The 27,818-nt window shown below is 39.0% G+C and overlaps 1 protein-coding gene across 2 annotated transcripts in view; it reads right to left on the minus strand.

Moving 5' to 3' along the window:
• RELN (reelin) overlaps nucleotides 1-27,818 on the minus strand; it is a 274,888-nt gene that overhangs the window by 163,405 nt on the left and 83,665 nt on the right. For both annotated transcript variants that reach the window (XM_039570742.1, XM_039570743.1), the window contains exon 4: nucleotides 1,426-1,496. In XM_039570742.1, coding sequence (XP_039426676.1) covers nucleotides 1,426-1,496 — 71 coding nt within the window. The remainder of the gene's footprint in view (nucleotides 1-1,425; nucleotides 1,497-27,818) is intronic.

Below are 27,818 nucleotides of genomic sequence, written 5' to 3' on the forward strand. Positions count from 1 at the left end.
CTGTTTATGAGGTTTTTTGTCACTTCATGCTGATTACTCTGCATATTCATTTTTCCATTCTTGACTCATGTCCATCCAGCAAGCAGCCCGGGTGAGATATCCTCTCCATCCTCCTTAGCACATCCCAAATGGCGATCCTGCCAACAGTTCTGTTCCAGGTCCCTGTACACCAGTCACTGAAACACTACTCTTTCACACCCACATTATGGGTGTACAATTATCTCCTGTTAATTTCCCAGATGTTTTTCCCTCCCCACAGCAAAAACATGCCTGGCCCAATCACCTTCCATGCAGATCACCATAACAGTCCCTTCTCATTGCCAGCACCTGTGTTACATATTTCTAATTCCTTCAAAGTATAACCAACATCCTAGCTTGATAGATAACATTTTGTCACCTCTTTTAATCCCTCTTCCTACTTCCATTGAACTATAACAAAAGTGAAAAGTTGAATATTGAAAATTGAAGTGGTTTTTGCCTCATTATCACAGAGCTACTGTTGATACCTTATATGACTAACTCAATTTATGCTCCTGATATAATGTTCAACAGCTTTTTATAGCTAAAGCCGTATTCCCAAACTCGCAGGAAAAAAAAAAACCTTATAGCTCAAATGCCCCCAAGAGATGTGTTTTACATGATTTTCTCTTTTGTGTTAATATGACAACACATTTCCAATTTTAAAATCTTTATTTTAAATCATTTGGCCCATGTTTCATTGTTTCTTTTCACATGGAAATTTCACTGGAATTTTGCTGATGTAACTGGAAATTCCTTTCTCTCCTGTACCAAAAATGATGGATACCTTCTCTCCTTCTCACTGTTTTAATGAAGCAGGTTCAAAGCAAAGTACTCCTTGTAGACAACAGATGACAACAGAACATTTATTTTTTAGGTTATTCATTGAAAGGATAAGCTGTGAAAACAATTAGATTTTTAAAGTTTGTGTAAGTCAAACATTTTGTTTAGCTATAAAAATGATCAAATGTTGTATGTGATGGGCAAAGATTCAATGGCCTACTTTCACAAAATGGGAAGGCAGAATTTTCACAAGGACATGTGTGAGCTGGATAGTAAACAAAGCTTTTGCTGCAGGCATATTGCTCAAAGTTAATACAGTGAGGGCTAAAACTCAGCTTGTGGTTCTGACAGAAAAGAAATGTTGGCTATTACAGGCTGATTTCAGGCATGTGCGTAATGCTACTTCAAGTTTGTATATTCCCCAACACTTAGCAGAGAGGAAAAGTGGGATTCCTGGATAGCTAATGGGAAGTATGAAGCCAAAGAAACTCAGTTTCAAGAATGTAAATAAGATCCTGGTATGAGGTGTTCTACAGAATAGCTTTCACGAAGAGTAACGCTGACATGCTGGTACAACGGAAAACCACATTTGACAGATATTTTTAGAATTACAGTGATTCTTACCTCCCTGTTCACACAGCTGTTGTGCTAAGGCATCCTTGAATATAACTTGGCCCCTATGAGTAGCTGTAGCCCTGTGAACATAAAAAACACAACAATAAATAATGTAGTAAACTTATTTATATATGCATATGTATATCTTTATGAATAACTAATCTAATCAAAAGTCCCATTCTGCTTTCTTTCTGTGTTCTTCTTTGTGCACTCTTCTAAATTTATAGAATAATTTGCAGTGATTGTTTTGGGCATAGCAAAAGAAAATTCCTACACCAAAATGGCTGGGTTGGTAATAAAAATCACTGGCACGGAGGTTAAATGAAGGACATCTTTGACATATGTCTATAGCTGCACATAGAGTTTCTATATTTGAGGCCTCAAAAGTTTTGTCTGAAGAATAATTAATTCCCATTAGTGACCCACAGCTAGAAGACCTGTTAATGTACCACAGAACTTGTCATTTTTTTCCCTCATGATCAGGTAGAAATACAATGCCAAGTGATTTATTTTTCTCTTACAGAGCTCTCATGTTAGCAGTGATAGTTTTACTTTCCAATTGCTCATTTAATCCCTCTTTTCCAAGTGCAGCACTTCACAACATCAGTTTTATCTCAGAGATTTCAAAACCTTTCAGTATTTGCAAGTGTAGTATTTGAAGTCTGATTTCTTTCAGCCAAAGTTCGTCCAGTATCTGTCTAGACTCATACACACCCTTCATGCATGTTCTTTAGCCTTTCTCTAATTAACATTAATGGGCTCAGTGTAGATCCCTGTGAAGTCCTTGAAATAGCCTCTCAGTTCAACAGTAAGGTGTTGAAAGCTACTTTATCAGTGCAGTTTCTCAGCCAGCAGTGTGCCCTCTCTAATGGATCATGCCTAGCTTGCTTATAAAATATCAGAAAAGACAGAAAATGAAAGTCAAAATACATTACATTTTTCCTCACTACTGGGCCAGTTACCCCAAAAAGGAAGAAGAATCAAAGTAACACATCTAATACTAAATTTTCCTATACAGTTTTACCTCAGGGTAAAACCCGTCTTCAAACTGTCAGAGCACGAACAAGAGTAAAGCTTCTCTGGGATCTGCTTTGCTTCCTGTACATTTAGGAAAGCTTTATTTTCACCAATGTGTATGTCCTGAAATGCAAAGCTATGCTCACCTGATGCTCCTAGGGCTTTCAGACACTCTCTTCCTCTGCCTGAGGAAGGAGAGCTGTGTTGCCTTTTTCATCTTGGACTTTCAGAGGCAGGAGTAAAGCTGGAGCCTTGCCTCACCTGGCAGTGACAGTATTTTGGCCACAGTCCCAGCATCACATTACCAGTGTGAAGTTTTGGTTGCAGTCCCTACCATGTGCCCCATTGAAACTATTTTGGGATTTTCAGTACTTCATAAAATACAGCAGAACTTCATGCCATAGTTCCACATTAGCATTTCTATATCTGCTGACAAGACCAGTGACCATGCTAAGTGCAGAGTAAAATAAAAACAAATACATTGCTCCAGCACAGAAAGGCAAGGGAGCTGAAGCTTTAAGTCTCATTTAAAAATATGAATTAAAGTATTTATTAAGGCTCTGTTGTGATGAATATGCATGAAACTATGATCACTACACTCATTTCTGCATTTTCCGCACAGGTGTATTCAGTTATGCAAGTCAGATTGGACCAAACCATCTCCAAAATCAATTCTAAAGATTTCTTTAGAAGGACTGGATATGGTGGCTTCCTCTGGCAGCTGAAATGGCAGGGCATCCCACAGCCAGCTTTGGGGCCAATGCAGCTGACAGACACGTTTTGCATATGTGTTTCATTGTGGGAATTTCATGTGTTGAGCTTCCCTGGCTCAACATGAAAGAAAAAGCCACACCTAAGGCACAGAAGGTACAACAATTCTATTCCCCAAGCTGTCAGGGTGGAAGAGAGGGCTCTTTGCAGACACTGGGAAAGAAAATTTTTATTAGCAGCGGACTGGGACTTCAGAGATGTTGTTTATGCAACAGCCCAGGATACAATTCAGAATGTACACAACAACAATGGCAACCAGAACATTCTTTTATGAGGCAGGGAAGAGCAAACTCTTGGAACACAGGCCACATGCAGAGGGGAGCTTGAGTATGTGTCTGAATGCAAACAAATACCAAGTAATACCAATAATTCCAAACTCTGTACTGTTTACTGGATCTCTGCGTGCGTGTGAGAAAAAGGCGATTTGGGCAGAGAGCCAGCAACCAGTTGAATGATCAGAATCTTTCTGTGTCTGTCATCCCTTGCTTGATAATGCAGACTAGGAGCCAATTATTGCTGTTCCATGGCAGGAGTGATCTGCACCCTGGGGAGAGGAGTGCAGTGCAGGAGGGGCACCGCTTGCTGCAGCGTGCGCTCACATCAGATTAGCCTTGCCGTGGGCTTGAGCGCCGACAGCGCAGCTTCAGAAACTTGCTAAGGGTGCTGCTACTACCACTTTACCAGTATTACCTGCTCCATTTTCTCTGTATTTGTGCTTTATTAATGGAGCAAATGAAAATAGTGCAGCGCAATTATGCATAAACTGAGCTACTTCTAGGAAGAAGTGAAAAATATACCTTTTCTATATTGAACTTTCTTTGTCTGTGATGTTCCTACCTGACAGTTGAGGTTCATGGAACAGGATCATGAATTTGGATTCTTTTTTTATAAAAACATGTAACATATCCAAACTCATCTCAATCCCTATATTCACACTCCAGTCTAAAAACTACATAGTATTTATGATAATTATAACAAAAATAATACTGGCAATGCCTGAAAGAGACTCTACTAAAGAAAGAAAATTATTCAACTATCAAATATGAGGTTTTGCTTTTGTGACATATATATATCCAGTAACTGAACTCTGTGCTTTCTTGAAAAGTTTCTATGCTGTCTTAAATGTAGTTAAATATTGCTTAGAAGAAGGGCACTTACTAACTACTATTTGGTGTTACTCCACACCCGTCTATAGTCCCACTCTGACATTGTCTGCTATTTATTCCCAGCTAAAGGGCAAGTGACTAATCAGATCTAATGTGTCAGTCAGCCAAAAGGCAAGATGCATGTTCCATATGTCCCCAGAGATAATTCCTAAGTAGAAATTAATCTTTCCAAAGGGATGAGAAATAAAAGAAAAATGGGAGAGAACAGGAACATCCTGACATGGTAAGTGAGAGCTTTGAAAGAAAAACAACCTAGAGGTAATAAGGTTCCTCTTTATATTAACCTCACTCTTCCATTAGCCTAGATGTATTTGTGTGCTTGGGGCTATGCAAGAGGGGATGAACTGCTGACAGAGGAATAAAGAGGTCTGAACACAAAAAGACTACATCAGGTGCCAAGGCTCACTGGCAGTTCAAGGCATTGCTAACCCTATACTTCAATTACAGCAGTTTTAAAAAGAATTTTCCTTCCTAAACCACCACTATTTGAGTTGAAATCAGGTGCCAGTAAGGACTTCCAGATTATCTGTCACTGAAAATCAAAAAAAAAGAGAAAAAGACTTGCTGGTTCTCCTCTTAAACTATTTATAATCCATGTCACCTGTGAAATGGGGCTGGAAGTGCCACCCTGCTCATCTGCTAACAAGCTTAAAAACACTTTAAGTGCAGTATTGCCAGCTCCTCTGAACATAGATAGCCTCAGGAGTATCAATTCGTCTCCCATGTGATGACAAATATCATTCCAGGTGATCTGGGAGGAAGAAACCCAGAGACACTTCCATGTGATAGAAAATCCTCCCTCCTGCCTGCTGTTGACTGGATGCAGCAGGTTGGGCTGTGCATCCAAGAGCAGAGTACCTGTCCTGGGCCTTGCTCTGGAGCTTTCACCATTTGCTCATGCTCTGGGGTTCACATGCCTGGTGCTCGCTCTGCCCTTACACAGGTGCTTGGCCATCTGCACCTTTCCCTGGTGAGGGAAAGCACTGGGACAAATTTGTGGGGGAGGAGGCTTCAAAAAGACTCAGGTATCGTACAGTAAAATACCTCATCTCATGATGCACCAAAAAGGGGTTTCAACAGGATCAAAGAAAAGGAGATTAATTTTTTACCTGAACTAGCAGAGTTTAACCTTGTGCCAGCTACTAATGCTCAGTGACTGCTTCTACTCAAGGAAATTCAGGGTGACATCCACAACACTGGCTCCAGGAAAATCAGTGCCTGGCTATATAAAGCTGAGATTGGTCTTCCCCAAACCCACAGTGGTGTCCCCAAAAAGCAGGTCTGATGCACTGCCAGCACAGACTGTGTTGCTTCCCCACCACTGCGGGGGACACAGTCGGTGCTGGGCACCTTATGAGCCTGAGCTGGAGCAGAAAAAAATCAATGCATACCCAATGATTGCTGTTGCCATTTTGTGTGGAAGTACCTCATAGTTCACATTGGATTCACATGCATTGCTAACATGCTTTTGTTAAGTTAGGTTGCATTTTAAAGAGAGTGTTTTGGCTCAGGAGAGCACAGGCAGGAAGCTACATGGGACTGACCCTTGTGTCCTGCCTCTGCTGCATGGCTCTGCCAGCTCCTTCTGTGGAAAGGACGCACGGCCACCCTGATCAGAGGCGGGTAGTTGCCCTCCTTATGCAAATAAATGGGTTGATTTTTAATGCATGGTTAAATTTGCATGATCATCTCTGTAGGGTTGTCTTATTTAACCCATTGTCTTAAAAAATATATTCTCCTCCAATACTGCCTGATTAAGGGATCTCTGAATAAAATAATTTTAAAGCATGATGTAGAACAGGTCTTCTGCGGATTAAGTTCATGGGGTGGTTGTGCACAGCTGTTCATGGTGGGAGTGTGAACCATTTTCTTCCAGTGTCCTGCAAAGGTGGGGCAGGAGGTGAGGTCAGGCTGGGGTGCATTTTGGCTTGTGCTTCCTACCAGGGCCGGAACCTTCAGTGATAATTTCTTCAAGAGCAGTCAGACCAACATGTTAAACCTGACGGGGAGATGGTGCTGGTTCTGGTGCTGGCACCAGTAGGGAAAATGCACAGAGCACTTGTGGCTGCTGATCCATAAGGCATTTGGGTTGGAGGCTTCCACCTACTGGTTAAATGCCTCCAAGTTGTTATTTCAGTTTTCACTTGACATGCAAGCACAGTCTAATTAAAGCAGCAGAAATGAGATCTGTGTGTTCTGAAATACACATTTTGACTCTGCTTTTCTCTCACTGTCCCCAATGGTTTCCTCACTGAGATATTACAGAGAAAGTCATCTGTCCTGACCATATTCAGCTGAAATTGTCAGGGAAATTTGGCAAGTAAGATGCAATTAATTTTGTAGACATTTGTTCAGGAGACTGGAATTAGCACACTTGCTCTAAAAACCTCAATCTAAGGTGAAAATTCTTCAGTGGGAAAGGACTAAAATGGCCAGCAAAAGCCAGGGTATGTGCTAGAGGGCAAAGAGAAATCATTTCATTTGGGGCAGCTGTCCTGAGCTGAAGTTTGTGGTTCACATGAATAAATTATGCTCATAACTTACTTCATGGTGAGCTTTCGTATAGGGTAAATGCAAGAGGAACAAGAGCCACCTGACCTTGTCTTTTTTTCTCTGATTTTATCTCTGGGAACTACACATGTGGGGAAAAGGAGTCAACTCAACCTAAAGGTTTATTAAATATTGATTTAAGTAAACATTTAAGGACTTTCTTTAAACAAGACTTGAATAAAAGAAACATTCACAAATAGAAAAATAAATGAGAAGGGCCTATAGAAACTTGCTTCCAGTACCCGAAGGGAAAGATGGAGAGGGACTTCTTACAAGAGCATGTGGTGACAGGACAAGGGGGAATGACTTCAAACTGAAAGAGGGCAAGTTTAAAATAGATAGTAGGAAAAAATCTTTACTGTGGGAGTGGTGATGCATTGGAACAGGCAGGTCATTCTGTGATTCTATTCTAGATTCTATAATTTTAACCCATATTACAGAGGATGGATCTAAGGCTACAGCACTGGAAAAAGAGGGGTGCACAGGCAGCTCCAGCCCCTACATGTTACAATTTATAAGAACGTGGTTTTTTTGTCCTAAAGAATGCCAAACTTTTGTTTGGTTGCAAGGTGCATGTACAGAAGATGGATACAACATAATAATGTATATACCTTATAAAAGAGGTAAAAAGTAAGACTTACCATTTTAAACTGTATATAAACCTTTTCACATTCCTTTCTCTTCTGTCTCAGAGGCTAAAAAGATGTGGGTTTTTTTTAAAAATTCTGTCTAGTTTTATGTGACTGGAATGATTAGAGCTTCTTGCTGACTGAAAGCAGACTAGGACAATATTTTCTTCTCAGCTACAGGAAATCCAACATTTTCATTAATATTTTGCATTGTGTGATTATAAAGGAAAGCAAATTCTATTTTTTCTATACTTGAAATAAAGGATTATTGCAGTGGCATCTGCCAAGCAGAGAGCTCATATAAATAATAGAACAAGCATCCATTGTCTCTCTACTGACACACTGCCAACAACTAGGTCCCTGTTTTCCACCTTTTTCAGTCTTTGGGAGAAGACTCTGTCCTTGTTTTAGGTTTTGCAATCTATTGTACTTTATTATTTTGTGAAACATCGGTTGGATGAATTTTAGGTTTTAATGCACTGAATATTTATAACTATTTGAAATCTATACTCAATCCTAAGATAATGAATATAATACATGTTTTTGTTGTAAAAAAATAGTGCTTTTCCTAAATGCTGCTTGTGTAGTCTTTTAAAGTCTATATTCAATGAAGATATTATTCAATCACCTAAATTTTCCTTCAAGAAAAATAAAACCTTTGTCTTTTCCCGTATGACAAGAAGAAATGTTGTAGTTACCATGGATTTTAAAATTCTTGAAATCTCTAAATGAACACAGAGGTATTAAGTAAATGGACTTACAGTCAATTCCTGTATGCTTCTACAATGACCCTTTTCTTAACAACATGTACTAATTAAGTTTGGCTGTGCTGATCAGCTGGGGGAGTTCAGCAGAGGCCACAAAGATGGTCTGGGCTGGAGCACGTACTCTGAGGAGAAACCGAGGGAGCAGGGCTCATTCAGCCTGCAGAAGAGATGACTTTAGGGGGACCTGACAGCAGCCACCAAAGAAACTTGTGCAGTTCCTCTCCATCATGGCCTTATTTTAAGACCAGACTGGATTAAAACCCTGAGCAACCTGGTCTGGCCTTCCTTTGAGCAGGATTTTGGACAGCAAAATCTGAAACAGCGTATGAGATGCTGAGATGAAAACAAAATTAGTTTTAAAAGATCCTAAATAATGGAGAAAAGGATGCTTTCACTGCCACCTTTTTAGTTCACTACTCTCATGCTATCTGTACTCACTATCCATTTCCTATTTAAGGTTTCACCAGTCTGCCCACTGCTCCCAAAGGACATTGCGAATAGCTGTGCATGAGCTGGACCACAGAAAAATCTGGAACTTCATCCCCTGTATTTGCTTTACAGCCCACACAGAGAAATCCTCAATAGCTAAATTAACTGCCTTTCTTAAAAACCACTAATTTCAATATAAATGACAGAGATGTAACTGGTACATCCACAATGTACAAGTCAGCTTGCAAGGGAAGGATAAAACCTGCCTCTTTAGTCTAATGTTAGAAAATAACACATCAAAAATCAAAATTTCCGCAGACCACACCCCACAGCACCTGAGGCAGGTTTCCCTTCGTGAAGCTTCACCAAACACTGAAGTATTACACTCCTTGTCTAATGTTTCTTTGCACTTTTCTCACCAACCAAACTGTTTTCAGAGGACGGAAAAGCAAATGAAACATGGTAATCTTTCACAGACTAATCAAAATCAAGCTAGGAGAGAACCTGATACAGTTGTTAGTGAAGAATTGTTATTCTTGCTGTGAATATGGTGAACCTCTGGGGAAAAAAAATGTAGGGTCACTAATCATACAAAGGACAGTTATTTCTCCTGTATGGTTTTTAATTTTCATCCAGATTCATGAGCTGGAAGAAAGCATATATCCCTGAAGACCATACGAGAGGATACAGCATCATAAAGTCACCCCAAGACACTTACAAATAGAAATAGGCAGGTGAAATATTGCCTTAGGAGAATAATTAATTTTACCAGCCACTGAAAAAAAATGAAAAATCTGTGAAGTATCACAGAACTCCAGACAAAAGAGGCAGGTGGAATGGCATCATGTACATGGCATAAACTGGAAAGACTTTGGTGAGGAGCCCTGGCAGGAGCTGGTTGTACTAGAGAAAGGTAGGAGGTTATTTGGGGACCATAGTTACTGAAGGCAGGGTTGAGGTGTAGTGTGAGGGCCCCTGGAAGTACTGTGGTGTGGGTGCTGTTGGGGTTTACTGCCCAAAAATGCAGGAAACTTGGATTCATGGATCCTGCTGCTCACAGTATAGTTTGGCCTTTCTTCAACAAGGATTTTTTTTCAGAGATGCCCATTAGAGGGCTGTTTTAGGGTTGGGATTAAGAGACAATGAGACACCTGGATGCCTAAGTCATATCCAACCTTTCTCACCTCAAGCAGAAAGATCAAGTTTAAAGGAGAAAAATCTCTTCTCTGTGTCCTTCCTGTCCTCCAGCCCTGATTTCAAAACCAGCAACTTTTAGCAGCTCTAAGGGCTGAGCAAAGCCCCTGACACCCTTACAGGGTGTTAGCAATGGCTCAGCATGCCTTGGTTCTGGCTTCCACCTGTGCTGTGGCTGGGACCTTTGTGAGCTGGGGTCAGGACCCACCCTCTGCCCCTGCTGCCAGCTCCAGAATGCTTATGAGTTGTGGGCAATTTTTTCTTGCTCCATCTGGGAAACCATGGCCTGCCCACAGACTCACCTTATGATCCCAGAGAGGATCATAAGAGACCTCGGGAGGTCTCCAGACCAACCTCCTGCTCAAAGCAGGGTCAATTACACTAACAAAACACAAACAGCTCTGCTATACCTTCTACCACGTTGCCTAACAGCATGTCAAGGCTCATAGTTCTGGTATTTGTAAATGCTTTTGCATAATAAAATGATAATAGGATTATCAAAATTATGTTAAACAAAATCTGCTGTCTGAACTTCACCTTGAATTGGTCAGTCACTTGACACAGGCATAAATACACTGAATTTACAACTCATTTGGACAGCAGCCTCCCATATAATATATTGTTCCAACAATAATGAGTTTGAATCCATGTTTCTCACTAGGAAACAATCCATGATTTGTCTTACTCAGAAACAAATTACCTGCTAAGCTACATTGCTATAATATCTTCTTTAGATACAGTGTGAATAATAATTCTTTAAACCCATTATTAAAAAAAGACATCAAAGTCTAAAACCTTTCTCTTAGAGTAAAGTAACAATGAAGAGATTTATAACCCTTGCCTTGAAAGAAACCAGAGTAAGAGAGAATCTAAGCAACAATGTAAGTACTTCCAGGATAGATGGTTGCTCTTGGTTTTTTATTACTGACTAATGTTTTCTGAGCACAGATTTGTTTTCAGAAGTCTCTGGCAGAATGAGCATAACACTAGAATGAATCTTCGTAGGAAAATATCCTGTTGATGCTCGGAGATTCTCTAGCACTAACACTGGGTTCCCTGTGTCCCTGGTGAACAAGAAATGGCGATACTGAGTGAAATGCATCCGGACTTCAACTCTTCATTTATTTGCTAATGACAGTTTCCAATCAAAAGGAATACATTGGGAATTCATTTCAGTAAAGTTGCCAGGAAGGTGAACTTTTCAAATACACGCAAATAATTATTGCTTTTTTAACATGAAATACTGCTTGGGAGCTCAAATTCCCATGTCTGGAATCCCAAATTCCAAGTACTACAGACGAAGGCTTTCATCAGAGACTTGCACATCTGCTGCTGTACACAACAGAGTGGTGCTGGAAATTAGAGAAATTAATCTGTAATTTGTGTAGCTAAGAAGTTTATGGTTGATTAATAAAACATCAAACTTGAGCTAACACTTAACGATAAAAGAGGCTCTCTTCTCATAACTGATATTTTAATGGGGTTTTCCGAGTGATGCAGTTTTTAAGATTTTGTGAAATACTGCAGCAAGTAAACAAAACCAAAAAAATACAAATTTGTTCTTGCAAATCTCTCCTCTTCAACTGAGGAACTTTGAGTAGCAGGTCCACTGTTGCATTTAGTCCAGTTCCCTCTACCCCTTATGGAAGGGACACTTCCCATGAGCTGGTTGGGATAAATTTACAAGCGTCAGGGTAAATCAAACAGGTTTTCTATAACCTTGGTTTTCTGAGCACTCTCTTTGGCAAAAATGTCCCAAGTATTGGCTCCAGACAGAGTCCCTTGGAATGAGCAGTGACATCCCATATGTGACATAAATCTTCCCAGTGCAGTCTAAGTAAACCTGACCAAGGATGGATTCATAACAGATACTAGATTTCACGAAAAGTTACGTAAAACTACTACAAGTATAATTAACAATTTCCCATTTTGAATGATCATCAACCATCTGCTGGTCTCTGGAAAAAAAAAAAATCCCATGTCTGCACAGAGAATGGCTGAAATCTTGAAAAACTATAATGGAAAAACAAAATACCGTAAGCTAGAAGGTACCTTGTCACTATGGATGGGATGGATGTGGCTGTGAGGCAAAAGAATTGAAGCAAGACCCATGAGAGATATGGAAGGAATAGCAGTAAACTGTTAGCTGGTGAAGGTGTGTGGATGACAGAGGTACAATTATAACTTTAGAAGAAAATAAGTATCCAATAACAGCATCTAAAAACAATGCTGTAGAAATAGCAGCACTAACTGGGCAGTACCACTTGTTTGACACATGTAAGAAAACAGGCAGACTTCATCCACTGGCAAAGATAACTCTTATGTTATTCCTGTATGAAGACTGTTAAAAACAGTATATTGCAAACAAAAATTAAAATGTTTTAAAATACAGCTAGTGATGTATGGCTTTTAGCTTCCAGGTACATCCATTTCTGAGGATCTCTCAGTCAAACAGCTCGTAGTAAGTTTGGATTCCTTACATGATATTGCTGCCCTTCTTTTTTTTTTTAATTTTATTGATGTGAGGCCAATCCCTTGCATTTAAACAGAAGACCTGGGTTTATGTATTAGTAATACCCAGTGGACATGTGTTAACATGGACCTTTTACCTTAAGAATTTCAAATGGTCTATTTATTTCTGTCTCTCAATATGCATTCCACCTGACCATTGTTCTGGCTGTATTACTGACTTCATAATTCCTAAACTAAGAGAAATAGAAAACATCGTAAATATTTTAGATACATTTAGTAAACCAGAACATGAGTCTTTTCTGAGTTTTAATTCACAGATCTTTTCATCTGTGCTTACCACAAAAATTTTCATGCTGTCTTGCTACAGAGAAATACCTTACTTTTTTGCAGCTGTCAATAGTGTTGCAGAAAATTGTTCTTCAATACTTCTTATTCTGGTATCTGGTCTTTTGAGGAATTTACAATAAGAATGCGGTAAAGAACTTTGACCTGTTGGTTTTAGGAAGCAAGACTGAAACTGCTCTTTTATTCCAGGCTACTTCGTGTGCTTTGTTATGCACAACAAAATACATTAAATGTCAGAAAATCTCAGCTTTTCAAATGCTAAGCTTTGTCTTGTTGAATGGTATTTTAAATGAACCACACCTACATTTCTTAATAGTCTCTTTAAAATATTACACATGGTTTGAAAAAACATTTTTACCAATTAGGACTTCTGAAACTTGTACCAAAGTAAATGAGAAAATGCCATTTTAATTTTTGGGAACATACTTAAAAAAGATCCTGTGTAAAGCCTTGCATTCCTGAACTCAGGAATCCATGTCTGCATTCCTGGTGTCAGGCATGCTGAACAATTCTGCTTCATGACTTCATGACAAGTACAGGTTTGGTATTTGGTGCTGGTTTAACTTAGTGTCTTTTCCTGTGCCCCTCCATGCAGTGGGAGTGTGTATATGGTCATTCCTCACCGAAAGTAAGAGTGGTGGTTTCCAACCCATAGAAAGCTCATCACTTGCAGCCACACTGGTATCATCTTTCTCTTGATCTCCCAATTCCGTCCCCTCCTGGCTGAGGAGGGGTTTGCTAAAACACGTGCTCAGCTGGAGCTTCTTGCCAAGCCTGAGCTGCAAATTCTTCTCCATTTGTATATAATAATCCTTCCCAGTACGGTCCTCTATATTCAGACGTCCAAAATAATACATTAAAGGCACCTAAGCTGCTGTCAACTTTCATTGTAATGGACCTAAAAGTTCAGAAATAATTAATGCAGGAAGAAAGAGGGATGGACAGGCAGCATTTTCACTCCAGAAATACTTCTTAGGCTACATTAAATTGAATTTCCCTGCATGTTTTGTCTTTCTGTTTTTAACTGACACAGGCACCTTTTAATGCTGGTGACAGAAAATTTTAATATTAGCAACTGTTTGAAAACTGAACAGTTGCCCATGAAATGGATCTGTACTGTGTCACCATGTACAGCAGTTACTCATTTTAAAGCAGCACCCTCCTAACCAAAGGACACACATAATGAAGAAAAATTACCCCAGTCACTGTTATTTCAGAAGTACTAGCAGATGAAATGAGCTTGCAGTTAATTCTTGCACCATTAACCTCTGATCCTAAAGGAGCTCTGTGGTCTTGAGCATGTTAATGACATTAAGTAGGTACATGACAGGTCTTTGCTGAGAACCCCTTGCCCAGCCTAAGGATGCCACGACTAACAAGATATCCATTTTCTTTGCAAAACTGAGCAGAAGGCGTTCCAAAGTACTCTGCCACAGTTTGGGCATGGCTGCCAGCAGAGATGGGAGTGATGTCCCACGTGCTGGAGGGAAGACCTGGAAACCTCTGGGCCACAGCCTCCTGAGACCAAGGGATCCCTCAGAGCCCACACACCTTCCCGAGACTCAGCATCACCCAGCACAACAATAGGAGGGAAGGCTGCTAGATGTCAGGTGGACAGGATGAAGCATTTTTGGAAGATTTGGGTAAAATACTAATGGAAATTTCTAATTTTCATCTGTAGATGCCTTTTGTTATAGAAGAGTATCTAAGTTTTGTTTACAAACTGGGTAGAATTATCCATTGCAAATGTCCTATTCCAACTTATTTTTAAGTAAAAATTTTTAAAATCCCAACTCCTCTTCCAGCTTTGTGTAAAAAACTTAATAATCTATTTCAATTGATTTTTTTCTCTCATTCTAATAAATATTAGGAAATATTAATGAAAGGGCACACAGCATGAAAGCTGGGACAAAAGGGTCCTGAAGTCTGATTTCTCTCCTTGTCCAGAGATATGCTGTTTGTTTTATTGTCCTTTGTTTCCACTGAGAACAAATGTTTAAAATAGTGAACAAAAAGAAGTCTTTCATTTTCAAAAAACATGTTTTTTTTCTAGTTTTGATTTATATAAACATTAGTATTCTCCCATGAATGTAATTCCTTCCAGCCATTTAAAATATGTGATGACTATTTTGTTAACTCCAAGAAATGTCAAAGAGGACATGTCCCCCTTCTTGCAGCAAAGTGATGAGAAAACTTCTAGCAAATGACAGCCCTGGTTCCTGCATAATTAACACTTCTAATAAAGTGCGTCACAAGCACAGAGATTTAAATCTTCTTGCTTCAAAATTACCATTATATGTGAATGATATTGTCAGGAATTCATATACACATGGAGTAATAGTGAGGTGAAAGTGCATTTTCATTGCCAATCCTAAATTTAGGCTTTGTAAGAATAATTGTTTTGCAAAAGCCAAAGGGAAGAGAAATACATAAAATTTGTAAAAGATTAAACAGATACTAGTTAAATATTCTGATAGGATTTTCAGTGCTCTGGATTTCAATGTACTAATTCAAGAGAAATTTAAAGAGTTAAGAAAAGAAAGACTAAAATAAAAGTTTATTTATATTTCTGCTTAGAAGTAGAAATAACATTTAGAAATACTAGAAAGTATTGGATTTTAAAAATGAAATTTAAATAGTCAACAATTGTATTTATTGCAGAGAATCGGCAAGACTTGTCTTTAAATTTATAGATTCCCTTAAGAATAGTTTTAAGTATATTCATGTAAATATATTCCTTTTTGGCTTGTGGTAAAAATAATGATAGCATTTGCACCCAAATATATAAAACCAGAAATGTTATTCACTTGACAAACTGCACTGTATTGCTATCTATTATTCTTGCAGAGAACATAAGGGCATATAGAGAGGGTCTGAAATGCAATCAGAAGAGGTATTGTAAAGCATATTTTTGACACCATCTAGCCCAGTCTACACTTAAATGAGAGATTGGTGCCTCTTATGAATTAAACATAATTCTTGATTTATGTTCTGTTACCCTTGTATCAAAACCCATAGTTCCAGAGCAATGTCACTGTGAATTCATTTAATGATATTGATGATACACCTAACACAGAGAATACAAAGTAACAAGGAGTGCAGAGCATGGCTTTATAAATCACTCCTACAGAGCATTAGGCAATAAATAACAAGCCATTAATTCACTCTAAATTATGCTAAAACATGAAAACTACTTGTGCAGCAAATTATAAATACCTGCCATTTCTAGTAAAAAATGTGAAACTTCTGACCAAGGAATTTTATCAAATCACAACATAAATATCAGACTTCAGATTAAGTAGGCTTAGATTAGACCTTCTTTCTTTAAAACAAGACACAGACTGCAAAAACAATATAGCAGTTAAGTCATCCTCACAGCAGCCCAAGGACCCAGTGTATCAAACCACTTCCAGCACCTGTGTTTCATCTGTCTGCTTCTCAAGCTCCTGACTGCACAGGCAGCTCACCCCACAAATACTAGTGTTGTTGCAGCTCTTCAGCTAAATATGAAGACCCAGGTCCTGAGAGTTCTTGCACTGTGAGTTATCAGCACCATATCCCATGGGAAAGCTCCCATGCCCTCTGTGTACACCAATACTCACAATATTCTTCATGAGGCTCTCTACCCACACAATACCATCCTGTGCATGGGATTTATAACAGCAGAATCTGGTCTAACAGAGACTAGGAAACATTTTCCATGAGAAAATTTAAATTGGAGGGCAGTGAATGATTAACTTACACAACATCTGATGTTGAAGATTGTTAAGAGTTGTTATGGTTGAGAGCCTTTGGCAGAGAAACCTGATCTACTTTGTAGTATTTGTGGAAATTATATTTTAAGTGTTGGCTTTTCTGCAATTACTCAGCAAGAGTTCTATATCTTTCTGCCTGTGTCTAAGAAATGGTAAAGCAACCTCCAATTATACTTACTGGTTAAAAGTTTTTGAATCTTTTAGAAACCCAATTTCATACGGTCTACAATTTGCTAGGTAACAACTGTAGAGTTGGATTATGACCTCTTCTCATGAACAATGTCATGAATGTAACAACCATAAGAGTTTGATTCACTGGCAATCATCTCTCCCTCCTTGTTGATCTGCTAAGGGCTACAAGGGATATGATGAGAGAAAAGTAATTGTGCTAAAAAGAGTAAGACTGTAAGCCTAAGAAATCTGGTTAATGGACCATGCACTGACCATGCTGACTGAAGCCCATATATTGCTCTTTCAGGATACTTAGCTTGGCTAGTCAAAAAACAGGGAAAAAAGCAGTCTGACAATTTGTATGCTACTGCACTTTGGGTGGCTGTTTTATTCCTCCATTAATCTATTAACACCAAGGGCAAATTTTCCCATTAAAAATGACAGTGAGAAACCTGAAGGCTGAGACTGAGTGCAGGAGATGGACACTGTCCCCATTTCATACACATGAAGATAAAACCTTTCCATGATCACTTTTTACCTTAGTTATGCAACAGTGCTTAAGTAAAAGAAATAAAATGCCTTGAATTATTACAACAGGATCTGTCAAGCCTTGGTTTGGGCTTTCCCAAACTGTTTTGGCTCCTCTATCTCTGCTCCTCTCCCCAGAAAACTGTAATCTCCAGTACTAAGTCACCTCCTAAACTGACATTTTGATAGTGGAAATTTGAGGATTGCCACAGGCACAGACATGCCAGTAAAACTGAAGAAAACAGCTCTGTATGAGCAACAAAGTTGTCACTCAAGGGTTTCTACTTTTCCCGTATTTCTGTAGGCAAGGTGCTCACTTTCTGCACAAATTCTTCCCAGGCCTGGCTTAACCTGCACCCCTACAAATTTTGCTGTCTCACCAAAAGCTCACTGCTCTTTTTTCTTTCCTAGACTGTATTTTTGTGTCCCCACCCATTTCCGTATTTCCCAAAATAATCGTAACAATATGCCAATGAGGAACACAGTAAACAGTTCTTTCTAACTATCTCATCTGGAATTATATCTCCCGTTTTAACTTCTCCTTTGAAAAGGAACCACTTAGTCTAACATTGTTTCAACAACATTTTTAGAATAAAAATGTAATTATACTCTGCATATATGAACCTCAATGCTAAAATTTAGCTTCATCTATCCATAACTCTGCATCAGTTGCTGGGAGACCAGAGATTATGGTACTCACTGTTGTTCTCTTGCTTTGTATTTCAACAGCTTCCAACATCCCTTGGCATACTAACAGCTGCACAGTACTTTTGCTCTTTAATTTGTTTCAGTGATTGCATGAGCAGATTGAGGTCAGTATAATGCCCTCGAAATTCCTAGTGGCAAACCACTTGTGTTATGGACATTGAATCTGAGATGCCCATAGCCCAGACTTTTCTACATAAAAAAATACCGACTCTGACCCAGTTATCTTGCTTTGTGTTATTCTATTAAAAAAAAAAAAAAGAAGTTCCAAAGAAACACAGCAGCAGAAACCTATATATTGCAAACATTAGATACAGGCAAAGCATCAGGATCCCAGTTTGTAGAGACCAGGCTCAACTCTAAAATTCATCAAAATAAAGTTCAAAAGTATAAATACAGACTCCCTGTATGAACAATGACAGGCCAAGCCATTACCAGTTTTCTAGCTGCCATCTCAGCTATATTTCCTAATTCTCACAAAACCCTGAAATTAAGTACTGCCAGTAGCAAAAACTACACTTCTCATGTTTTGCCTTAGTAATAACTAAGCAACTAGTAATACCTAGTAATAACAGCAATAACTCTGTAGCTGCAGACAGCTATTCTTAGTTTGATATTATTTTGCTAACATTACTGCTGATTTGACTTTGCCCATGCAGACTCTCTGAATTCGTAACTTCACATCCATGCACCAGGCAGTCAGCTTTTGGGGGTGCATTGTCTGGGTGTGCTGCCCAGCCCTGGCTTGAAGTGCTCTGCTCTTTGGCAAGTGCTCACTGACAGTGAATCTGCAGGAATGCACAGACATGAAAGGTATTATTACATTGCTATTTGTTATGCTAATTTTGTTAAGGGCCTGTCGAAATTTCATTATAAACCATATTTTCAAGGAGCTCATAAATCAACCATGAAATGTATTCTGTGCTCACACTTTTACAGACTGAATAAGACTCAATGACATGATTTTGACAATTTAAAGCAAAAAAAAAAAAAGAGAAAGAGGGTTTATTAAAATTCTATTTATTAATTTTTCAAATATAACTTGAAAGTTTAAAGATACTATTAAAGCACTGCTAAACAGGGCACTGCAAATCTTCCAGCACTTGCAAACATTGAGCTTCACTTACTCTCTAATTTTATTACTGTCTGGAAATCTAATTAAACTCATGAAAACTTAATAAACTTGGCTAATATCCCTGTTTTGGCTGAGGTTTTTATCGTTCTCTTTCCCTCTGTCACTGGGTGTTCAGTACTCCTGAACCTTCCAGCTTCACACAAAAGCTCCATGCAGCTGAGAGCCCCAAGATGTGCTACAGCCTTTGGAGATCCAGGGCATGCACAGTTCCAAGACTGGCTCTCAGGTCAAAGGGACCATTAACTGCTCTGTCCTGGCTTTGGCACTCCCTGGGAGCTCCAGTTGGGAATTCACATTCCAATTCACATTCTCCAACAGAAAACCTGTGCTGCCAAAAGTGAGACAAAAACCCAGCCTTGAAATCCAGCTTGACTACCTGTGAGATAGATAGGCATCAAGAGCAGTGAGTTGCTGATGCAAATTAATTACCTTTACCAAACTAAGCTACTGCAACTTAACCACCTTTACTGACCACTATAACAGCCATCCAGTTGCCATCTATGTTGTATTTGCATGACGTATGTTGATCTCAGAAGTACTTGCTTATGATTTTTTAAATTTATTTTTTATTTCTTCTCCTAGTCCATAGGGTTTGTAGCCAAAAGTATTTGGCTATCAGAACATAGTCACAACCAGCAAATCTAGCTACTAGTTAGATCCCTGGTGGGTTACAAATAAACAACAGAAATATCCTTACAGATACAAAAAACATTCCTGACATATCCTAAATATTAGCAAGAGTGAAATCTTTTTTGTTATTTTTATTTCATTCAGCAAACACATACTGAAAATTTTAACTGTAAAGTGTCCTCCTGTGAGATGCTTTGTTTTTGTATCACAGCAAAGCATTAAAAGATCAACCCTTAAAAGCTTAACAACAAAAAACACCAAGTGCAATCTACATACACTGAAACTAATTACTTTTATGACAATCTACTTATCCACCACATTAGTCTGGCAACCTAATACATGAACTCTCAGAGCCTTAGTGTCTACAGGTTGTGCCATATGGCATTGTAAAGTTAGATTTAGATGTGATTTCAGTACCACAATAGTTATGTCTTTAAAGGTACAAATAAATGTACTAATTGATACATGAAGAATTAAATAATTTTAGAAATTTAACATTAAATAACTTGCGCTTTTCTGAAGTGTGACTCATGGACACCACAGTGCTCTGCCAGGATCATGAAATTTTTCATTATTGATGGATCTGTTGCTGCCACAGGAGAGCTAAGAATGAACCTCGTAAAAAGGAGAAAATACTGACATGGATGTTTCTGTGCATTATTGGAGAGGGATTGAAAAAAAAAGAGGAACTGTTACATTAGAGAAAATGCCAGCAAGGAGAAATATTTGTGAGACCACATTTCATACTCCCTAATAAAGACACTGAAATCCTTGCACAGGCTAGATGAAATGTAATGTATCCTTGATGTACGTCAGAACAAGGACAGTGTAATCATGGATTCCGGATCTATTTGCTCTCCCCTCATAAGAAATAAAGCCAACAATCCTCATCCATCAGCATGGACAATGGCTCACAATGATAAATTAGTGGTTTCTAGTCAAGGGACACCTCATGTGGCTTTGAAAGAGAGAGGAGGATTGGAACACCAAGTCCTCCCCTTCCCATGCAATCCAAGATGCAGATCTCTTCTGGTGGAAGAGTCAGAAGCCACCCCAGTGCAGTTGTAGCCTCCAGTCCAGATGGGCAGAGACCTCCGAGCAGTTACAATCACAGCCAAGTTAAGCAGGAGAGAGATGTGAGCTACAGACAACATCAGCTGACAGTGCAAGGAGCAACTCAGATGCAGAGTTGTCTTTTCCACCCTTTTACTTGCCTGACTCTGGGACTCTTGAAGCTGAAATCAATCAGAAAAAAAGTTCCCTAACAAGTTAAAGGCTCCACAGAATAAGAAACCCAGTGCTCAAAGCCACTGGGAGACATACCATTCTTAAGTAATGACATTTCATCATGTTAAATAACAGCAGAGCTCCAGCCTTTTGGAGCCTTTTTTGAAACAAAAAAAGGCAACAATTTGCACATAAATATTTAGAATGATGACCTAATTTCCCATACTATTTAAAACATGAAGTTCTGGCTAAGAACACTGGCGACTCACAACACAGTGCCAGTTCCTAGAGAAAAGGAACAGTAGCTCCAGAGCTGGACACTTCACCCGAAGGAAAGGTCAGCTCTCCCTGGCAAGCAGGAAAATATCCGAACAGATTTCATGGCTTCTGGCAAGGTAGAGTGTCACAGCTGAAATGTCTGTCCTTGCAGAAATCAGGGCTGAAATTTTACATGACTTTCAGCATGCTTCAATTGCCGCAAGGGGATCTGGTGGTATGTAAGGCACATGAGCTGGGAGAGCAGCTGAGGAAGCCCAGCCCTAGAAGTACATGGGTACTGGAATTTTCCCAGGCATAGGGATTCAGGCACATGTAGTTTTCGCAGATGATGAAGGGAAAGGGTCTCTCCCAAAATCTCAGAAGGGACACCAGTAACTGACCAGCCATGCTCCCACATGTCTGTGTGTCCTGAATCCAGGACCAAGCAAAGTGGCCTGAGTCACTTCACTAAGCCATGTGTATTCATTCACCCTTTTCTCCAGATTTTCAGTAATAAACCAAAAGGCAAAGCATTGAGCCTGGAAACAGCTGATATTGACTCAGTTCCCAACTTGATCCAAGGTCTCACAGAACAGGGCTTTTCCAGCTTACTTATGAGCTAAAACCTTCCACTAAACCCTGGCACCATGCAGCTTCTTACAGCCAGAGGAAGGAGTCAGAAAGAAAAACCCCAAACAACAACAGTGAAAACCCTAGAAGATGGAAAAAGGATCTAACATTTAATCCTTAATCCTTCCATGGGGCCACGTGTCTCTGTGTCCCACCATGTTGTACACAGCAGAGAGCTGAGCTCCATCTCCTCCTAACCCAGAATGGCTCCAGGCAAAGCCACCTACAGTATTTCAGCTTTCTCCAACCACTTCCTAAAGCTTACACCATGAGACTTAATGAGCATACCCACAGCCCAGACACAACAGGTGCCACCACTTCCGAACCCAAATTCAACCCTGCAGATGCAGGTCAGGTATATTTGAGCCAGAGCCACCAGCACATCATGCTGTGACTGGGTTTACAAACTTAGCCTATATAGCAGCAGAGACCAGGCTTGGAGCAGGTATTCCCCAGGCATCTGAAATGGTGTTGGAAGAAGAGACACATGTGGTGACCCCTACCTGACAAGCTCCTCCTGGGGCTGGAAGCTGCAGGGGTAGGTAATTGTTTTCATTTGCTATGCTATGAGATCGCCATACTCCCTTCCCCCAGACCAGGGAAGTACTGACCATTTAACATTCTTTTCAGACTTGGTTGGGCTTCACTAGAGACAGTTACTATAAAATCAGCACACTGAAAAATCCCTAATGTTTGTTGATAGTATTTGTAAAGGATGAGCATTGCTTTCACTCTTTTTAAGAGAATAAACCTTTCTAATAATTGTACAAAATCAAAGAGGCAGATATGGCCCTCTATTTTAAATACACTTCAAATAGTTTTTGGTTTATTTTGTTTGTTGTTGTTTTGCTTTGTTTTTAAAGTTCAGTATCTTATAGAGATGTCATTTTCCCTTTTAATTTTGGCAAATTTCCAAATTCTAAGAAAATTTCCCAGTACTTCACATGCTGTCACAGCATCTTCAAGCTATCTTTACAGCTCTTCCATCGTATTTCGTGTAAAGAAAAACTTTTATCTCATCATTGCAGCAGCTGCTAATGAAGATCTCTAGGCTTTCTTCTAATTGATGAAGAGAGAATGACAAATATTTTAAGTATCCATTAAACTGTGCTAAATCAATGGTGATTTACACAGAATTTCTATAGGAGCATACAGCACATCCACTTTAATATCAAGTGAGTTAATTGTGATCAATGACACTACAGCAGAAGGCAAATGAATTCTTAATGACAAGAAACTTCGCATGTTACAAAAATAGAAGCTAACAAGAAACCTCTTTGCTGCATTTTCCACACTACATCATTAGTAACTACTATACTGAAAAAACTAAAAGGAAAACATGAGCATTTTAAAAACTTCTACGGATTGATCAATTTTACAAAACATCGTAGGATAAGGAAAAAAAGGCAAGCTTTTTTATCATTCTTTTTTTACATATTTTGGAAATGTGTTTTAACAGGTGTTAGATTAATTAAAAAGTTATCATCACAGAATTCAGGGCTATTTTTTTAGCCATTGAATACAAGACTGGGGTCTCTACAGGTGTCCTTGTCTCACTTTTACAACCTCTTTTGTTTGACTTGTAGGTTTTAATGTGCATCATAACACCTCTCATCCAGCAGTAAGAAATTCTCTGGGGAACACTAGCAGAAAATAGGACATTGAGTCCATAATTAAAGTAATCTCTTCCCAGGCAGATGCTTCAGTTGGCTCTGTTATCACATATTACAAAAGGCATCTTGAGGCCCATATAATGTGTGGCAAATGGCTTTGGAGATGAGAAACAGCAATTTTTCATCTAATTTTGATCCATAGACATGTAAGTACTGTATTGCCACTTCTTGGTATGAAGCCAAGTAACTATTGTGGTTGTTGAAATAAGCTTGGCAGTAACCAAAATTAAAGAGTACTCCAGCTTTTATCATCAGTCGGGAAAGCCTTTTTCTAGCCATCTTTGCACTTAGCAAATAAGCATGCCATCTCAAATATGCGAGTTAATGCCTACATCTGGATTTAGAAGAAAAGCTTTATGCTGCTTAACTCACCATACATATTCTCTCTCTATTTGCGTGTTAAAACCATCATTCAAATTATGGCCCTGACATCTTCACTGCTTTGCCAAACTGTCTGTGATATTGGTTGGAAGTGTTTCTACTGTTTATTTTTTGTATTTTAGGAAGTTTAGGACACTGCTCTTTGAATGTGTAAGTAGGTTCTGCAAAGTAATTTGTTCATATAAGTTATAATGCTTTGCATAAACACTAATGGTGATAGGAGCTGGCTGAATTTGTGTAGCATGTTTTTAGTTCCTGACTGCAGCAATGTGTTCAATGCGGGCAAAATTCTACCTCAGACTGCTGAGGTACAGAAAATAAAGACAGAGAATGACTTTCTTCCATTATTCATTTCTTCAAAATTGTTATTTTAAACTCTTCCCTATTTGGGTGGGAAATCGCAGAGATTGCTGGAGACCTTCTTACTCTTTAAGACTTTTAAAATGCATTTTTCACAGAAAATGGCTCAAATGAATGTACATTACTACTTGTGCTAAACAGCTTATGTTGATCTAAGAGGGATATTCGGAAGGCTATAACAGAAAATTTATTTGTTACATTTCTAGTAAGAACTAAAAAGATTCGAGCCACTCCAAAACAGTAAGGAAAACAATGCCATCAACCCAAAACCAATGTTACAGTGCCATGGTACCTGTAAAATATGTATTGAAAACAGCCATTAATCAACAACAACAGCCGCAAAATGGTATATGAAATACTTCAATAATATGCTTTTAAATAAAAATGTATTATTATTTGAATAATAGTGTAGCATCTTCAAGTCTTCTTCTAGGTGATAACTCTCCTGTACAAGAGAGTTCATTCTGTCAGCTAATTTGAGGTCATGGTCATCCTGAACACTCAAATTCAAAACTTCCCAGCAGGAGGTCAGAAAAAGCTGAACAAATGTTTTTGATATCTTCAAGTTAAGGCTTCCTTTCTTTTTTGTTTTTAAACTTTTACTAGAACTCACTGTGAGGAGACCGTTGTTATACAGACAAAGGGAGAATTCTGAATATTACTGCGTGTCTACATAACACTTTGTAGATCACTCTATTAAAGTTCTTCCAAATAAACAAGGTGAGAAAAAGAAGTTAATTTGTGTGAACTAAGAGTATGGTCAGAACATCCTTATATGTCCTTGCCTGTGTACACAAACAAAGCAGAATTCAAACAAATAATCTGAAGGCATGAATTTTAAAAAATACAGAAAGTGTTGTCTGTGCCTTTGATGACAGCATGAACAAGCATGATTGCTCTGCTGGGTCAAGGCCAGTGCTCAGCACCCTGCAGGATTGAGGTCTTCACCAAGGCATTTAGCAAGAAGTTAAGGACTTCCCAAAAACAAGACAATGCACTTAACTCCAGCTCATTCATGCACTGGACACATTCTCTGCTTAAGACATGGCATTGAAATGATCAGTCCACCAGGAGACATTCCAGAGTTACCAGGGACTTCCATGCAGACATGGTATTTAGTTTTACAGGCTTGTCTGCACGGACAGTTTCTCTCTCTATAACATCTCTTACAATTGTCCTCTGCTTTTGCTTGTATTCGTGTTTTACGCACTATATATCTACCTGCAGAGAATGGTTCCCCACATGTTTAGTGCTCACTCTTTCTATAGCTAACATTCCAAAACAACTCCCCCAAACTGGTTTGTGGCTATTTCAGGATATCATTTTGAAAGGTTTGTTATTGTTCTCATTACTACTTGGCAAAAGACGTTTCATTCAACTGCTCTGATACAGAGGAAAGCCTGTTAGTGGAGACAAAATGTTGGGTATGTGTGCAATATATTCTGTACTCCAGTCATGTTTTCAAAATTAAGCCATTTTGAGAAAAGGGGAAGACAAAGCAATGCTTTGAATGAAACAAAGGTTTATGCTGTTGATGAACTAAAATACATTCCGAAAAATCACCCTGAGGGTAAATTTCAGAGATATTTTTATCAAAATTCAAGTACGAATTTTAAACACAATTACTGATAACTGATTCACAGATTGTGAATTGATGGTCTCGTGCACAAAAATAATGAGGATGTTGTGCAGAAAGGGAAGAAAGTAAAATCTAATCTCTAGAATTGATTCTAGAATTGCTAAATGAACATTTGTAAGAAGGGAAGTAATTCTCACCATGACCTTTTTATTATTTACATAATACCAGTAGAAAATTACTAAATTTCATTTTATTTCATGCAGGAGGTGCCAGAGTCCTATATGAAGCCACAAGGAAACCTTAACAGAGAAGCCAAAGGCTATACTGAGCTTCCTTCTGCTATCATACACTACAAATATGTGATATAATAAATTTCCATCACACAAAGAAAAGAAACCATCCTAATATTGTGTAATATTGCAGTTTCTACTCTGGCATTGCACAACATTGACAGAAGTAGCATTTTATGTTTCTTGCTTGTCTTTGGAATTAAGTTCAACTAACACCAATAGAATTTTCCTGTGCTTTTACTTTAAACACATGCTCACATAACCATTTTTTTTCTGGCTTTGTTTTCTTATACCTACTACACAGCATGAGGAGTCTAAAATCACAAATGGCCTGCTGTCTACAAACTTGGAAAAAAGGTTAAAAACTGAGCAGTCCTCTCATTAAAGTGGGCTTTTAGTAGGAGTATCAGTCATCTGAGAGAATATTATACAACAAATTTCACCTCCAAGGAAAAAGGAAAAAAATTGCAAGATTTTATGAACTTTACAAAGTTGCCATTTTTATTCATGCCTTTTAGCAGATTTCAACTGCTGAATAGCCCACTCGTTGGAAATTCTTGACACAGACAAATTACTTACTGTTAAGGGTGGTGGGGAGGAAAAAATCATTTTCATGAGTTGGTACAGGATGCTTATGTTTAGGCAGCTGAGTCTGTCTGGGTGGGATTCCAGTTCACATTTAAAAAATCTTAAAATATAGGCCTATATAAAGGTCTACGAGCAAGCTATGTAGCTACTGATCCATTCTGGTCAGTGGAGATCTAGGTCTTAATTCTGCTGCCTAGAAGTGTTAAAATAATTTGAAATACCGTAAGGAAGCTAGTAGAGCTATAGAGACCTTCTAACCCTGCAGGTACCTCTCCCTAGATGTAGAACTGAATGTCAGACCCTGGATGTCTGTGGAACCAGATTGCACATCCATTAACCCTCAGGGGACTTACAGACATGCAGCTCACATAAATACCTACCTACATATCCTATATCCAGTTGAAAACAACTGAAAACCCCTGTTAAGGAGTGGAAGGTTAGGTGCAACCAGCTTTCATCCTCTCTCATGGTTTTGTTGCTTTGCTCTGAACACTTTTGAATACTCCCCATCATGGTACCCTGTGGAAGTATCCTTTCAGCTTTTTTACCGGCTAGGCTCGTAGTTCAATGCCTTGGAAAGCCTCAGGCAGCCTAGAGAGGTAGCACAGGCAATCCAGCATTTCAGTAGCTCCAAAAGCAGCAAATGGTAACTGCAAAGCTGATACCACCAGCAGAATCAAAGAGGGAGAAATACAGCTCTCGACCTGCCTAATTGCCCGCAGTTAAAACTTTTCAAAAGAAACAGACAACAAGAGACGTTCGCAGAAAGAGTTGCAAAGCCAGAGAGAGCGGGCCCTGCCTTGGTCCTTTCTTTTATTCGGAGAATGGGAAAGGGGAGGACTGGAGGCAGGCCCAGGGTGACCGGCCAATCAGACACTGCTGAAGAGTTTGAGTTACATTTAGTTTTGCCCGCGCTTTGGAACAAAGGAGTTCAGAGCACATGGCAGAGGCAAGTGTGTTGGGGAGGGGGAGGGGAAGCTCAGAACAGGCAGCAACAGTACCCTTTGTGTTACATCTTCTGTCAAAAAAGTTTCTGTAAACACCCCCAATTTCTCATTAGTTAGCTCTGTCAGCTTTACACAAAACAGACAAAACTAACAGACAAGTTAAATCTAATTCTTCATAGTCAGATGAGTCTTTGCTGTTTGAGGT

The sequence above is a fragment of the Corvus cornix genome, chromosome 1A (genome assembly GCF_000738735.6).
Source record: "Corvus cornix cornix isolate S_Up_H32 chromosome 1A, ASM73873v5, whole genome shotgun sequence".
Classification (NCBI taxonomy): Eukaryota; Metazoa; Chordata; class Aves; order Passeriformes; family Corvidae; genus Corvus; species Corvus cornix.